General features: G+C 43.7%; 1 protein-coding gene across 3 annotated transcripts in view; it reads right to left on the reverse strand.

Annotated features, from left to right (window-relative positions):
• Nucleotides 1-9,223: 9,223 nt before the first annotated feature.
• The window catches only part of nhsl1a (NHS-like 1a), an 89,735-nt gene continuing 85,379 nt past the window's right edge, over nt 9,224-13,579 (reverse strand). For all 3 annotated transcript variants that reach the window (XM_052145856.1, XM_052145857.1, XM_052145858.1), the window contains exons 7-8: nt 13,083-13,206; nt 9,224-10,989 (exon numbers count right to left, since the gene is read on the reverse strand). In XM_052145856.1, the coding sequence (XP_052001816.1) occupies nt 10,389-10,989; nt 13,083-13,206 (725 nt within the window). In that variant the 3' untranslated portion in view covers nt 9,224-10,388. The remainder of the gene's footprint in view (nt 10,990-13,082; nt 13,207-13,579) is intronic.

Below are 13,579 nucleotides of genomic sequence, written 5' to 3' on the forward strand. Positions count from 1 at the left end.
GAGCAGTCACTTGCACTTGTTTATCAGTGTTCTTGTTTGTGATTGGTTAATACACTACGAGTCAAAAGTTTTGAAACACTTGACAGAAAAGTCTCTTTTAATCTGAAGGTGTATGCTTAAATGTTTGAAATTAGTTTTGTAGACAAAAATATATATTTTTTTAATATAATTAATTTATTTCATTATAAAATAATATTTGGAACACTCTCGGGCAGGCTTGGTAGCCTCTAGCTACAACAGCAGAAGACAACATTGGGAAATTTATTAGGACCATAGTGCTCCTAATAAAGTGCTCAAAGTGTGTAGTTACCAGTCTATATTTTTGTATCGATCTCTTGTTTATTATCTTTGGTGCTGATATGTATTTGACAGTTTTTGGTTAAAGTAATTTATGGAGAAATAACAAACTCATGGAGAAATACAAACACATTTTATTAGCTATAGCTGAACACTGAATACAATACAGTAATGGCATCATTCAGGAATAGGCTACATATTTTAATTCTCAATTTAGCTGAAGCAGTTGTGGGCATCTTTGCGTTTGTACTGGCACTTTTTAACGGGGATAGCTCGCCCAACTAGTTGCAGCAGATCTGTAACTCCAGTTAGTCCGAGACCCTCCACATGTGGCATTTATTTGCAGTTGGTATACACTCCAAGGTCAAAAACTTTTCTGAATAAACAAAACAACTTAAAAGAAGAGCAACAGCAATATGAAAAGCTTCCATGCCCCGCTGACATAAGTTCATTATGCGATCATTATGTAGAAGACTGAGCACTCAACAGAAAAGGAAACAGGAATGAGCCCACTGCTCTTAAAGCGACAGTACCAAATTCTACCTGTTACAAACTCTCCAAGAAAGATAAAGCTACAGTCTACAGGCATTGCTCTAAAAAGGGTTGTGAGCTCCAAATCGCTTTTAAAGAAATAGGGAGCCCCTAACCGTGAGTGGAAGTGACGCCCCCATTTGAAGGTGTCGCAACCCCCTTTTGGAGTAAACCCGCCCCATTTTGGAGTAACCCCGCCATCATTTGGAGATACCGCCCCGATTTGCCTGCAATGCCTGCAGCTTTATCCTTCTTGGAGAGTTTGTTTTTATACCTACTCTAACTCTTGTTTATGTAAATGCCTGCACAAAAGAGGTGGCAAGACCATCAAAAAGTGATGGGTATGTCGTTTAGTTTATTCGCGCAACAGTAAATAAGAACTATTAACTTGTTCCTTACACATAACAATAACAACAGGGACCGAGTAAATAAAATGACCCTCCCTTAGTGTGTCCTGCCATCACCTGTTAGTAAACAACATGGTTTGCATTTTAGACACCTCCCATCACATTTTCTCAGTAATATTAGACTCCTTTCTTCAGCGACCATTGCTGACATTGATTGGCATATATTTCCCGCCATCTGTGAGGCAAAAAGTGCGCGCGAGCTGCGTCTCTGCCCCAGCGTGCTCCAGGTGAAAGGTGCTCCAGGGGAAGTGTGCTCCAGGTGAAGGGTTCTCCAGGTGAAGGGGGGACGGAGCTGCACACAGAATGTGTGGATCTCCTGATTGATACTAATGGATGGAATACGAGCAGCCTTTCTACCAGCATCAGCAGTCGGTTCTTTAAACCTCAAAATGTGGGCTAAAGCTGTCTTCAGTCCTGCGACAGTTTTGGTGTAGGGGAAAAGCCTTGTGAGAATTTCCATTTATATTCTGTCGTTGGTATAAATTGCCCTATAGGGGTTAAAAATGCATAAGGATAATTAACAATCAAGAACGAAACAATAAAACATGCATACAAAAACTTTATTTTTAAGGAAAAGATATTGTTTGTAGCATATAAAAACTCCCTAAATGTACAGTGGCCTACTAATATGGATCTGTTTAGTCAAGCTTATTGTGAACTAAAAAAGTGTCAGTAATTTTAATGGTAAATTAATATAAAAATGCTACAGTAAAAAAAGTTGAATTATTGACAATAATTCTTTTTACAATATTTTACTGTAAAATGACATGTATTTATGATTGTTTTTTAGATGTAAAAATTATTTTACTGTATAAAAATGGAAAAAATGATTAAAAAATAAATAAATTAGCGTGCCAGGTAACAGGTGGATGTATAATAGCTAGATATAGCATTTTAGCTTAGCATAAAGCTAAATGTTCATTTGACAATTTACACAATTTAAGGTTTATTTTTATTTCTGCTGCGCCAGATTTATTTACAACGTACTTCTCTGTCTGATCGTATGAATGTTACACATTTTGAAAAGTGTCTCACTGCTGTTCAAACACTCTTTGGATCGAATCATTTATATGTATAAATGTTTTCCATCTGAATATTCTAAATATTAAATTAAACAAATGACAATAAAAGGCAAAGTAATCTCTTAAGTAAACAAAATACTTTTTGAATGTACCTCTATTCTGATTACCAAATATTTAAAATTGTAACTGTAGTGGAATACTTGCCCAAAGCACAAAAGGGTCACCAAACTAGATCGCACAGCCTTAAAGCCCAGGGCACCCCCCGGCAGTCAATGGCCCCTGGGCACTGGCCCCATTGGCCCGGTCATTAATCTGTCCCTGACTGGTGGTGTGTTTTGTGTTTATGTGTCACTCACACTGTGCTCTGTCTAGATGTGTATTAATTATTGTAATTATTGTGAAAGTAAAAAACAGACTTTTTATAGTTCCAGAAGGTTAGTTTATCAATTTGATATCATTGAATAATATAAACGGTTGTGAACTATAAAATATACAACTAAATATATAGCCTTTGTCTAGGCCAGTGGCTTATGTCAAAAATTCAGCTTCCTCATAAAAATAAAAAATAAAAAATTCTGCTTCCTCAAACTTAAGATTGTTCCCTGAGGTGTCACCAAATACAAGTTTAGCTTAATACTCCAATATTAAGTGTATGCTTATAATTTATGCCAATATTTAATTTTGAATACAAAATGTACATTACTATCAGCTATATTTAGAATTTTGGCGTGAAATAGTTTTACTCTCATTTGCAATACGGTAAACATTCTGCACTTATATAGCGACATTTTAACCTTAGCGGTATTCAAAGCACTTTACACTGCGTCTCATTCACCCATTCACACACATATTCACACACCAATGATGGCAGAGCTGCCATGCAAGGTGCTAGCCTGCCATTTGGAGCAACTTGCGGTTCAGTGTCTTGCCCAAGGACACTTTGGCATGTGGAGTCATGTGGGCCGGGAATTGAACTACCAACCCTGCGATTAGTGGCCGACTCGCTCTACCACCTGAGCCACAGCTGCCCCAATAGATTGATTAATGCCATTCATTAAACGTTTTCCTCTCTTAAGTGTCTGAATATGGTTACATCACTTTTTAACAGTTTAACTTTAACTATCAAATTACTATTCCCATATATTTATTTGGATTCCTACAAAGATATTAAATACTGCCAATTTGTCAATAGACTTTACGATTCAGGTCTAACTTACCTTTTAGTGTAGGATCTTGTCAAGTAGAATGCTCAGGTGTAAAAATGTTTAGCTAATTCAATAGTAATTTTGGGTTTCAACCATAGCAAATAAGCAGAGCCGAAACGCATTAAGTGTCTCTGAATCAGTTGCTTCAGCTCTACAACATCAGTGACCGCTCTGCAGTCTGAAGGCTTAGAGTGATACATCTAAAAGGTAGATTTACCTGCTTAAGGGGTCACATGTCTAAGGCCTATTTGAATCACTGGCCCACATCCCAGGGTTACTGACGTTTGGAGATGCGTATGTCCTTAGTGCTAAAATGCAATTAACCAAATAGATACATTTAATTATAGTTAATCCATTTTAAAAGAGCTGTTCATATTGTAGTCCAAAAACCCTGAATGGAATTCACCATAGTTTTTATAAGTAAAATAAAGTCTTTGGTAAACATTACGACTCGGTTACTAACGTAACCTCGGTTCCCTGAGAGGAGGGAACGACTATTGCGTAAGTAGCTTACGCTATGGGAAAACTCCGTTTCTCGAGAAATATTGACGTTTTTATGTAAAACGCATTGCAGCTGCACAGCAGACAGTGATGAGCGAGGCAGCTCGGTCATTGGCTGTGCTGCGGCAAATGCTCGAACCAGTGACGGGGCGACTTAGAACGCGCGACTTATGAGGGCGCGTCCCGCATTCACGCGCTCAGAGCCTGCTGAAATTAGCATATGAGGGCTATATAATGAGCGTCCCGTTATGCCAGTTCTTTTAGGTTCAATCGACTGAAGCGAACTGACCAAGCACAGACACGGCAGCTTACGCAATAGTCGTTCCCTCCTCTCAGGGAACCGAGGTTACGTTAGTAACCGAGTCGTTCCCTATCGAGAGGTCTCTCCTATTGCGTAAGTAGCTTACGCTATACAAACACAAGCACATATCTCATGTACTGAGCTTTTGTGTACTGGTACGCATAATAAACCCTCTAAGTCGGTCAGAGACGGACCTTATAAGGGAGGAGATGATGCCCAGCATATACATACTCCAGTTCATTCCACAGTCAGACTGATAGAATGTTGGAATGCAGTGAGGGGACCTGTAGGTTATAAAACCTGATAAATGTCAAAGGCGAGGCCCAGCCTGCCGCCGCACAAATATCTTCAATGGGTTTCCCACTCGACCATGCCTACGAGGAGGCCATGCTGATGGCGCGGAAAGCCGACCAAAAGCCGGAAACAGGCCTGCCCTCGTAAAGGGCCCCCCATCCTATTTTGGAGGCATCTGTCGTGATCATTTTCCTCCGCGTATTCACGCCCAGACTCACGCCGGTTTGATACCAGTTTATGGCTTTCCAGGGCGTCAGGGCTTTTATACAGCCGTGATTCGCTCTGATCAAAAAGTGGCCCGAGCGCCACGCGTGAGTGGGGACACGGCTCTTGAGCCAGCGCTGGAGAGGACACATGTGCAACAATCCTAGCTGGAGTACAGCTGATGCCGAGGCCATGAGACCGAGCATTCTCTGAAATCGTTTGACGGGGCGTGCGCGCCGTTCTGAACGATGTTGCAAGGCGTCGAATAGAGAACGCAGCTCTGATGAGAGGCGCTGTCATCTGCACTGAGTCTAGCACTATTCCCAGAAAAGAAATATTCTGGCTGGGGGATAGCACGCTCTTTGCAAAATTTATTCTCAGACCCAGGCATTGTAAATGGCTGATAGTCCAAGATCTGTGTGTCATTAACTGAACCTCTGATTGTGCTATGATTAGCCAATCGTCGAGGTAATTCAGTATCCGCACTCCCCGCTGTCTCAGGGGGGAAAGTGCCGCGTCCATACATTTCGTGAATGTACGGGGGGCCAATGATAGTACTGGTAGTACTGTGTACTGGTATGACTGTCCCTCGAAAGCGAATCTCAGAAAGGGCCTGTGGTGAGGCGCTATCGGGATGTGAAAGTAAGCTTTGGTTGTTAACATTCTGAACGAGCGAATCATTAACAATTTGTTCAGATGTCTGAGATCCAGGATGGGGCGAAGGCCACCGTCCTTTTTCGGGACGAGAAAATAACGGCTGTAAAAACCCGCCTCGCTCAAAGAGGGAGGAACAGTTTCTATAGCGCCCTTCTCTATCAGTTTGAGCACCTCGGTGCGTAGAACATGTGACACATCTTTCCTCACTTTCGTCTCGACCACCGCTGAAAAGCGGGGTGGTCTCGTAGCGAATTGAAGTGAGTATCCGTGTTTTATTATGTTCAAAACCCATTTCGGCATGTCGGGATTTTTTCCCAGGCTTCTGCTCGCACAGATATGGGCTGAATGCCGGCTGGGGGCGTGTCGCAGTGACTGGGCCCGCCGGCAAATCGCTTTGTGCTAACACAGAATCTACGGCTCTCAGAGGCGAGGTGCGGCTGAGCAGCCGTATTGAGTGCCGAGTGCAGAGGTGCGTGTGAGAGTACAGGCACATGCGCTATTTCGAAATGCTCACAGCATGAGTCGGAGAGGTGCTTGAAACTGTATGAACAGTGTTTTGAAGTGGGGTGCATTCATCATTATGGGCACGGCGCCACATTCATAAAGCTTTCCGCATTTAGCGGGGAGTTTCTTAGCTCGCGCATTGCATCTGTGATGTTTGCGGCATAGCTGTTTGAAACTGTGTGGGTAGCTGTGTGTAGGGGTGCGTGCAATACGGAAGGCACACGCGCTACAATTATAGCACTTCCCGTTTTTACTGGGGAAGTGTTTATAACTGTGGGAACAGTGCTTGTGTGTAGTGGTGCATACATGACAATAGGCACACGAACTACATTTTTGAGACATCCAGCCTGAGCTGGAGGTGTTTGGCACTGTTTGGACAGTATTGATATGTGGGAATGCGCACTTTAGTGTGGACATGTGAACCCTTAGTGACACAGGCAGAAAATGACTCTTTTGGTGATTTCTGTGTGTCGCCGTGAAAACGGCGTTTGATTGCAGGTGAGCGAGTTTTATGACTGGCCCATTGACTGCTGTATAGACATTTCCAGCCACCTGTAAGGGGACTGGGTAATGTTTTAAATGTTCTTGCAGGAGCGGTCCGGCATTTGCGAGATGCGTACTCCCTCTCTTTCTTCCTGCTGCTAGGAAGACTTACGAGGCTCTGTGTTCAGGGTGATTCTGGGTCGAGGGCCTCGTTGCTCCTCGCGGCTTTCTTCGACCAGCGAACGCGAGCGGCGTCGAGCGTCCTTTTCAGGTCTGCTCTTCGGCTGGGAGACGGGCGGCTCTGCCCTGGCTCGCTGCTGCTGCTGGGGCGGTTTTTGAGATGAGCTGGAGCGCTTAGGCAGGAAGTGATGCATAGCTTGCGAATCCTTCCGCGCCTCAGTGAAGCGCTCCGTGAAATCTCTCACCGTAGGTCCGAACAGGCCGCTTGGAGTGACAAGTGCGTCAAGGAAGGGTGCCTTATCCGCGTCCTTCATCTCCGTTAGCATTAGCCACAGATGGCGCTCAAGGACAATCAAATTAGCCATGGCCTGGCCAATGGATTGGGCGGTGGCCTTTGTGGCTCGCAGAGCTACGTCCGTAGCACTGCGCAGGTCCTTAAAAGCGTCGGGTTCAGGTCCAGACTCGTCCATAGAGCGGAGAAGTTTGGCCTGAAACACTTGTAGAACTGCCATCGAATGCAGCGCTGACGCAGCTTGACTGGCGGCGGCGTATGCGCGACCGGTGAGAGCTGATGTGGTTCTGCACGGCTTCGATGGGTGAGAAGCTCTGGCCTTCCATCCAGCGGTGGAGGGTGGGCATATAGATGGTTGGCCACAGTCTCCTCTAGGGGCGGAGTTGCCTCGTAGCCTCTTTCTCTCGCGCCGTCCACTGAGGAGAGCGAAGAAGAGAAAGAAGGCTTTAGGCGAGCCGAGTGCGGAGCTTTCCACGACTTTGTGAGCTCGTCGTGCACCTCAGGGAAGAAAGGAGAGGGTCTCTGTCGGGGGGCCTGCCGGAGCCCCTGCAGGACCCACTCATCCAGCCGGCTGCGGGCGGGTTCTTCCGGAGAAGACCAGTCGAGCCCGAGGTCTTCCACGGCCTTAGACAGGATACGGACGATCTCCGAGTCCATGCTGGTGCCCACGCTCGTGTCCGCTGATGCCGATGGCGCGGGGTCGAACGAGCCCGGCCAGTCGTCGGATGCAGCGTCAAGAGAGAGGCTGTCATCCTTTCCGTCGTCGTCCCCTGATGTGCCGAACGAGACGAGACCCACCGCTTTGTTGGAGGGGTGCAGGTCCGTTCTCGCGAAATGGACCGGCGGCGGGGAGACATCTGGTAGCGGTGATGCCCACGGGGACTGAGCCGGCGTGACATCACCGGAGTCGGGGTGCTCTGGCAGAATCTGTGAGCGGCGCTTTTTCTTGCGCGGCTCGAACAGAGGTGGCAGCACGGGGGCAGCCGGCTCGCTTGCGGTGAAAAGGCAAAGCGAGTGCGCAGCTCGGCGAGGCCCAAGGAGTCGCATTCAGGGCATCCGCCCTGAATGAGTGCTGCCTCTGCGTGGTCCAGACCCAGGCAGCAAGTGCAGATGATATGCCGATCTCCGTCGGAAAGAGGGCCTCTGCACGAGGCGCAGGCTGAAGGCATTTGAAACAACGCCTGGAAAATAACTCTTTCACTTTCTTAAAAAGCGTCGCGGGGGCGAACGCTTGTTCAGTAAAAGGATATGCGATGCGCGCCGGATGGCGTAGCAGAAGGCTTCGAAGGCGGCTGAAGATGCCGCCGTCCTCTCAGCAGTCCCGCTGTAAGCTTGTCCACGGCGGGCGAAAGACTCCAAAAATCCGGAGGATCCAGCGAAAGAGAAGGTCTTCGCTGAAGGAGATTAAATCTAAAAGAACTGGCATGACGGGACGCTCATTATATAGCCCTCATATGCTAATTTCAGCAGGCTCTGAGCGTGCGAATGTGGGACGCGCCCTCATTGGTCGCGCGTTCTAAGTCGCCCCGTCACTGGTTCGAGCAGTTGCCGCAGCACAGCCAATGACCGAGCTGCCTCGCTCATCACTGTCTGCTGTGCAGCTGCAATGCGTTTTACATAAAGACTTCAATATTTCTCGAGAAACGGAGTTTTCCCATAGCGTAAGCTACTTACGCAATAGGAGAGACCTATCGATAGGGAACTTGACGATATGCAGAAGTTTTGTTCTACAACATAAATTAAGCACAGTCATACCTCAAACATGAAATTTAAAGCTGTATTTAATTGCATACTGTTAAACAAAACATGTGTAATTTATGTTGTAGAACAAAACTTCCAAATATCATCAAGTAATGTTTACCACAGACCTTATTTTACTCATATGTAAGTTGAAAAACCCCATTATAAAAACCCATAGGAAAATCCCAAGGGAACCCATGGTGCATTAGATTTCCGGGTTAGGCCACAAATTGACGTCACGGCTAAACAGCTCAATAAATGTTCTCACTGTTTGATGCTCAAGCTTCCACCATTCTTAGCCAAATAACAGTTTTATAGTTATAGGTTCAAGACTAAAAACTACACCACATCATTCCAGACATGGACATCAAGAGCAGAATGCAGATGGACTACTAGTCCTATATTTGGCCAAGTGAGAATCTGGCCTTGCCAACACTCTGTAAATCCCAGCCAGGATAATGACAATCATATACTGTGTGATTACTTTGTGACGTCAATTGAGTGCCTCAGTAAGCAGTGCCATAACACACTATGGTCACCGCTTTAAACAATGAAAAAAAAAAAACTATTTTAGTGAAATACCAGACAACAAGGGACATGTGATTATGCCATGTTTTATTTCTTTCACAGAAACCCTTGTGTCTCACACAGCCTTAACCCAGGAGCTTCATTATTTCTCTACTACCATTCAGCTGGTGTTCAGTAACAAGGGAAGACAATCCAGGTGCACCTAGTACTAGTAAATAGACTAAACATGAGCTCTCTTTGGAAATAATAAACATGAAAATGTAAAAATTCTCATATTGTCTCATTATGTGAGACAGACAAAGGCAAGGAATTAGAAGACTTACCTTTCAAAAAATGAAACAGAATGGTTGGTAGCTCCCTACAATTGAAACTTGGCTTTTGTAAAGGTTGGATTATTTACACTGGCAGATTATGGAGAACTATTCTTATGGTCTAAACATAAACAAATAAACAAATGTTTAGGTAATGAAAAAAGGTTGGCTTACATTAACTAAATAACGCTCTATTCAAATTGACTCTCATCTTGGTCACAAATGTGACACCCATTACTCTACCTGAAGACTGTTCACAATTTAACAGCAACAAAGTCTGTTAAGGTGCATAACGTATACACATTTCAGTCTTTATAAACACTTCTCAAAAATATCAATTTTCTGACATCTCCACGCTTGTTTTCAGCGACTTCACTGTAACCATACACTCTTATGCCTCTTTCAAACAGCTCTCATGCTTGACAATGCAAATATTTAGTTGTCACCACCTCTTCCAAGAATGTGATCTGGCTGTGGGTTCTGTGCATTCATAGTTCAAGTGCTCACTTTGGTTGGGTGCTTTCCATTGTCACAGTGGCAGAAACACATCACCATAGACCATTCATCACAAAATCCCTCAGTGACATTCTGGTTCCTTTAATTCCTCCCTTAATTTACCACCAAAAAGTCAATTTTACTCCCAACCTGCAGACAGAGAGCTATAAACATTCCATAAAACAAAATGAGTAATCTTCTGTTAATATCACATTTTCTGAGAGTGCTAATGTCAAAACTTAAGTTACAGAATTACAGAAATTTCCACCATTCCTTCTCTGGCCAAATAAAATCCTCAGGGGCCACTATGGGCCAGCACAAGCATGGCATTTCATCCAGGGTTTAGACCTCTAAGGTCTTTGTATTGAATGGACGACTATCTCTTACAAGTCGTTAGGGAATAGAAAATCCTCAGGTTGAGAATGAGGCCGGAGCCCTAAGTGCTGCCTTGAGCAAAGACTGTGCCGCCGGATGATATGGGCAGAGTAAAAGGACTCTCAACACTGATGCAGCAGTCTTTAGATTCTGCCACATCTCCTTCTCTCTCACAGATGGCAGTCATTGGCCCACTGGAAATGCGGTTACGGCTATTATAGCGGCTGCTGGCTGCGGAGGGTGGTGTGCGTGAACGCCCATATTTTAAGCTTGTTAGTCCAGTGGAGAGGCGAGGCAAGGCACCCTCAGTACGTGCCCATTCTTCTGTTGCTCTTCTGCTATGTGTTGGAGAGGTGCACAGTCCATCAGGTTGTGTGGGCTCCGAGTTAGCCCTCTGGAAACGGGGGTCTGTGCATTTGAGTATCTCAGCAGCGGACATACGAAAGCTAGATTCAGAGCGGCTGCCCTTTTTGAGGAGCAGAGCTATGAAGTTATCATTGCTGGTGGATGACCGCCGCAGGTTGCGTTGAATGGAGCCAGTCTGGCGAGCCATGGGATGTAGGCTAGGGCAGGAGCCAGTTGGAGTTACAGGTGGGGAAGGGAGGAAGCTACGACAGCGTTCCTCTTCAGGGTCGCTACGGCCCAGGACTTTCCTCTTTGACCTGTTGATTAAGAGACCGCAGGACAATTTGTTAGATAAGCCTGTGGCACTTGTCTCGCTGTTGATACAACAAGTAGGATCACCATGTACTATGTTTATCTAAAAATCAATGAAAAAAAAAATTTTTAGGAATCAATTGGTTCATTTGTCTAGTGAGATAATGTATTTTTTTGAAAAAGTCAGAAGTTGTTGATGCAACACTACAATGAACCATATATTTTCAGGTTTGAAAGTCCTCAGAAAACGTAAAATTTCAAGAATGCCATGCGATCTTGTCAAAGATTAAAAAGAAGTGTAATAGTAAATCTCTCTCTCTCTCTTTCTCTCTCTCTCTCATGGTTTTTAATGTGTTGTGGGAGTGGTGATAGATCATGTTAATATTCTGCTATACTCTACATTACTTTTGCCATCTTCCCTTAAGAGCACAGGCTGTCATGTTCCCTAAAGGCTGTTTAATAGGAACATTTTTATGTCAGCTCTTTCAAGGCACTAAACTTTGATTTATGCAAATTAATAATGACAAAACTGCTGAAATTAAAACTAAATGTGCATAGTTTAATAAAATATATGACAGAAATATCATAATAATGTGAATAATGTGCTTTTGCTTAATTTTACTGTAAATTGGTTGAAAAAAAAAAACCCAGTCAATTTAACTTTTAATCTAACAAACGATGTGACATCACAATGCAAACATTTCTGAAGCAGCACTCTGTGTCTTTCAGGGATTAGAGAGGAGCATATTGAATCTTCTAAGGGAGGTACTGCATCATGGGTGTAATCTGACCCTATTCAAACTACAGGGAGACAACACCAGCCAATTACTTGCCAGTCTAATCCACACCTGTAATTGGATGTTCATGTTCTGCCTACGTAGACTGCTCCAGATGGACACATGTTCAGAAAAATGATTGAACACAAATGCATAAGCACATGACACAACTCCATTAACATTAAAGTTAAATGGATATATTATCAGGACAAGGATACTATAAATTGAAACAATAAACTATGTTTCAATTGTGAAAAATACTGAAAGAAAGCAAAACTGCTTTCTACAAAATTGTGACCCAAACATTTGAATGTAAATATATTTAAAGTTATTTGCATAAATTAAGAATGATGTTCTGCAGTAGAGAGAATGAATAGCTTGGTACTTTGTGCTAGTTCGCAGAATAATTCTGTTATTAACAAAAGCTGTCTACTTCCTGACGATTTGGTCACTAATTGCCTGAAATTACCTCGGCCAGTAAATGAATGAGGAGTTGTGAAATGTAATATCCTGACATTTCTTGAATAAACTTTGTCAGGTTTTTTTAGAGGTCAGTACAAATGTAGTATGTTAGTACATTATATGCAAATGTATAAATTTGATTGAATAATTGTTTGTGCTGAGTAGTGCAAGAGAAACAAATTAACAGTTTGATGCTTTTTTATAATCTACAGTATATATGGTTTAATATATACATTTCATGCTTACACAAAGTGAATTATCCACTGTAGTCATACTGTGGCAGTGCGGAGGGTCCTACACACCCGGTCCCGTATTAGGCTAATTAAGCCTCCGAGAGGGATAAAGGTCGACTGCAGAGGATCATGCGGGAGAGAGAGATCATTTACAGACATGTCCGTCATGTGTGTGTTTGTCTTTTAAGTTAATCATTAAAACTATTATTTATATTGAAAAGCCGGTTCTCGCCTCCTCCTTTCCATTGATCCCTTTACACTGGTGCCGAAACCCGGAAAGGAGGAGGCGAGAAACGGCTTTTCAACATAAATAAAAATTTTAATGATTAACTTAAAAGACAAACACACACATGACGGACATGTCCGTAAATGATCTCTCTCTCCCGCACGATCCTCTGCAGTCGACCTTTATCCCTCTCGGAGGCTTAATTAGCCTAATACAGGACCGGGTGTGTAGGATCACGACCCGGCCCCGCCCTCCGCCCTACCACACATACATATTCCAGTTTAGTGAAACAGAGCCTTCAGCAGTATTTATACACATGTTTAGTGTAATTATCCAAACAACACTTTTTGATGGGCATGCATAATGCAGGACTTTCTGGTTAAATCAGCAAAAACACATACCTATGAATTGCAGCGAAGAGATCCTCTGTTGTACGAGGACAAACAGGCATCACCATCTCCTCCACAGCCTCTCTGTTAGTGTAAGCACCAGATGAGCTATCTGTGCTCGAGTCAAACTCAGCCCCTGCAGCCCACACGCAAACAAATAAAACTCATCTTACTACAACCACAAAGTGAAAAGAAACAACAGAGACTAAGCCGACAAGCAGAAATGTGTAAAAGCCATGCTGCAAAATACATTTTCAGCTCTTTAAATTATTCACACTCCTTTGGAAGTCCTGCTGTTGTGCAATAACTGCACTTTGACGAGCACTGCAGAGGCTTCAGATTATGGTCCAAACCCACTAACCGTCACACACTCACTGGCTCTTATTCTGCTTAACAGCAGATTCAAGGGCAACTAATTACATAACAGAAAGAATAATAAAGGAAAAATAAAAGTTATAGTGATAAAACAGGAACTGTGTGTAGTAATTAAGAGGAGCCCACTGTGCCTT

Source organism: Xyrauchen texanus, chromosome 16 (genome assembly GCF_025860055.1).
Source record: "Xyrauchen texanus isolate HMW12.3.18 chromosome 16, RBS_HiC_50CHRs, whole genome shotgun sequence".
NCBI lineage: Eukaryota > Metazoa > Chordata > Actinopteri > Cypriniformes > Catostomidae > Xyrauchen > Xyrauchen texanus.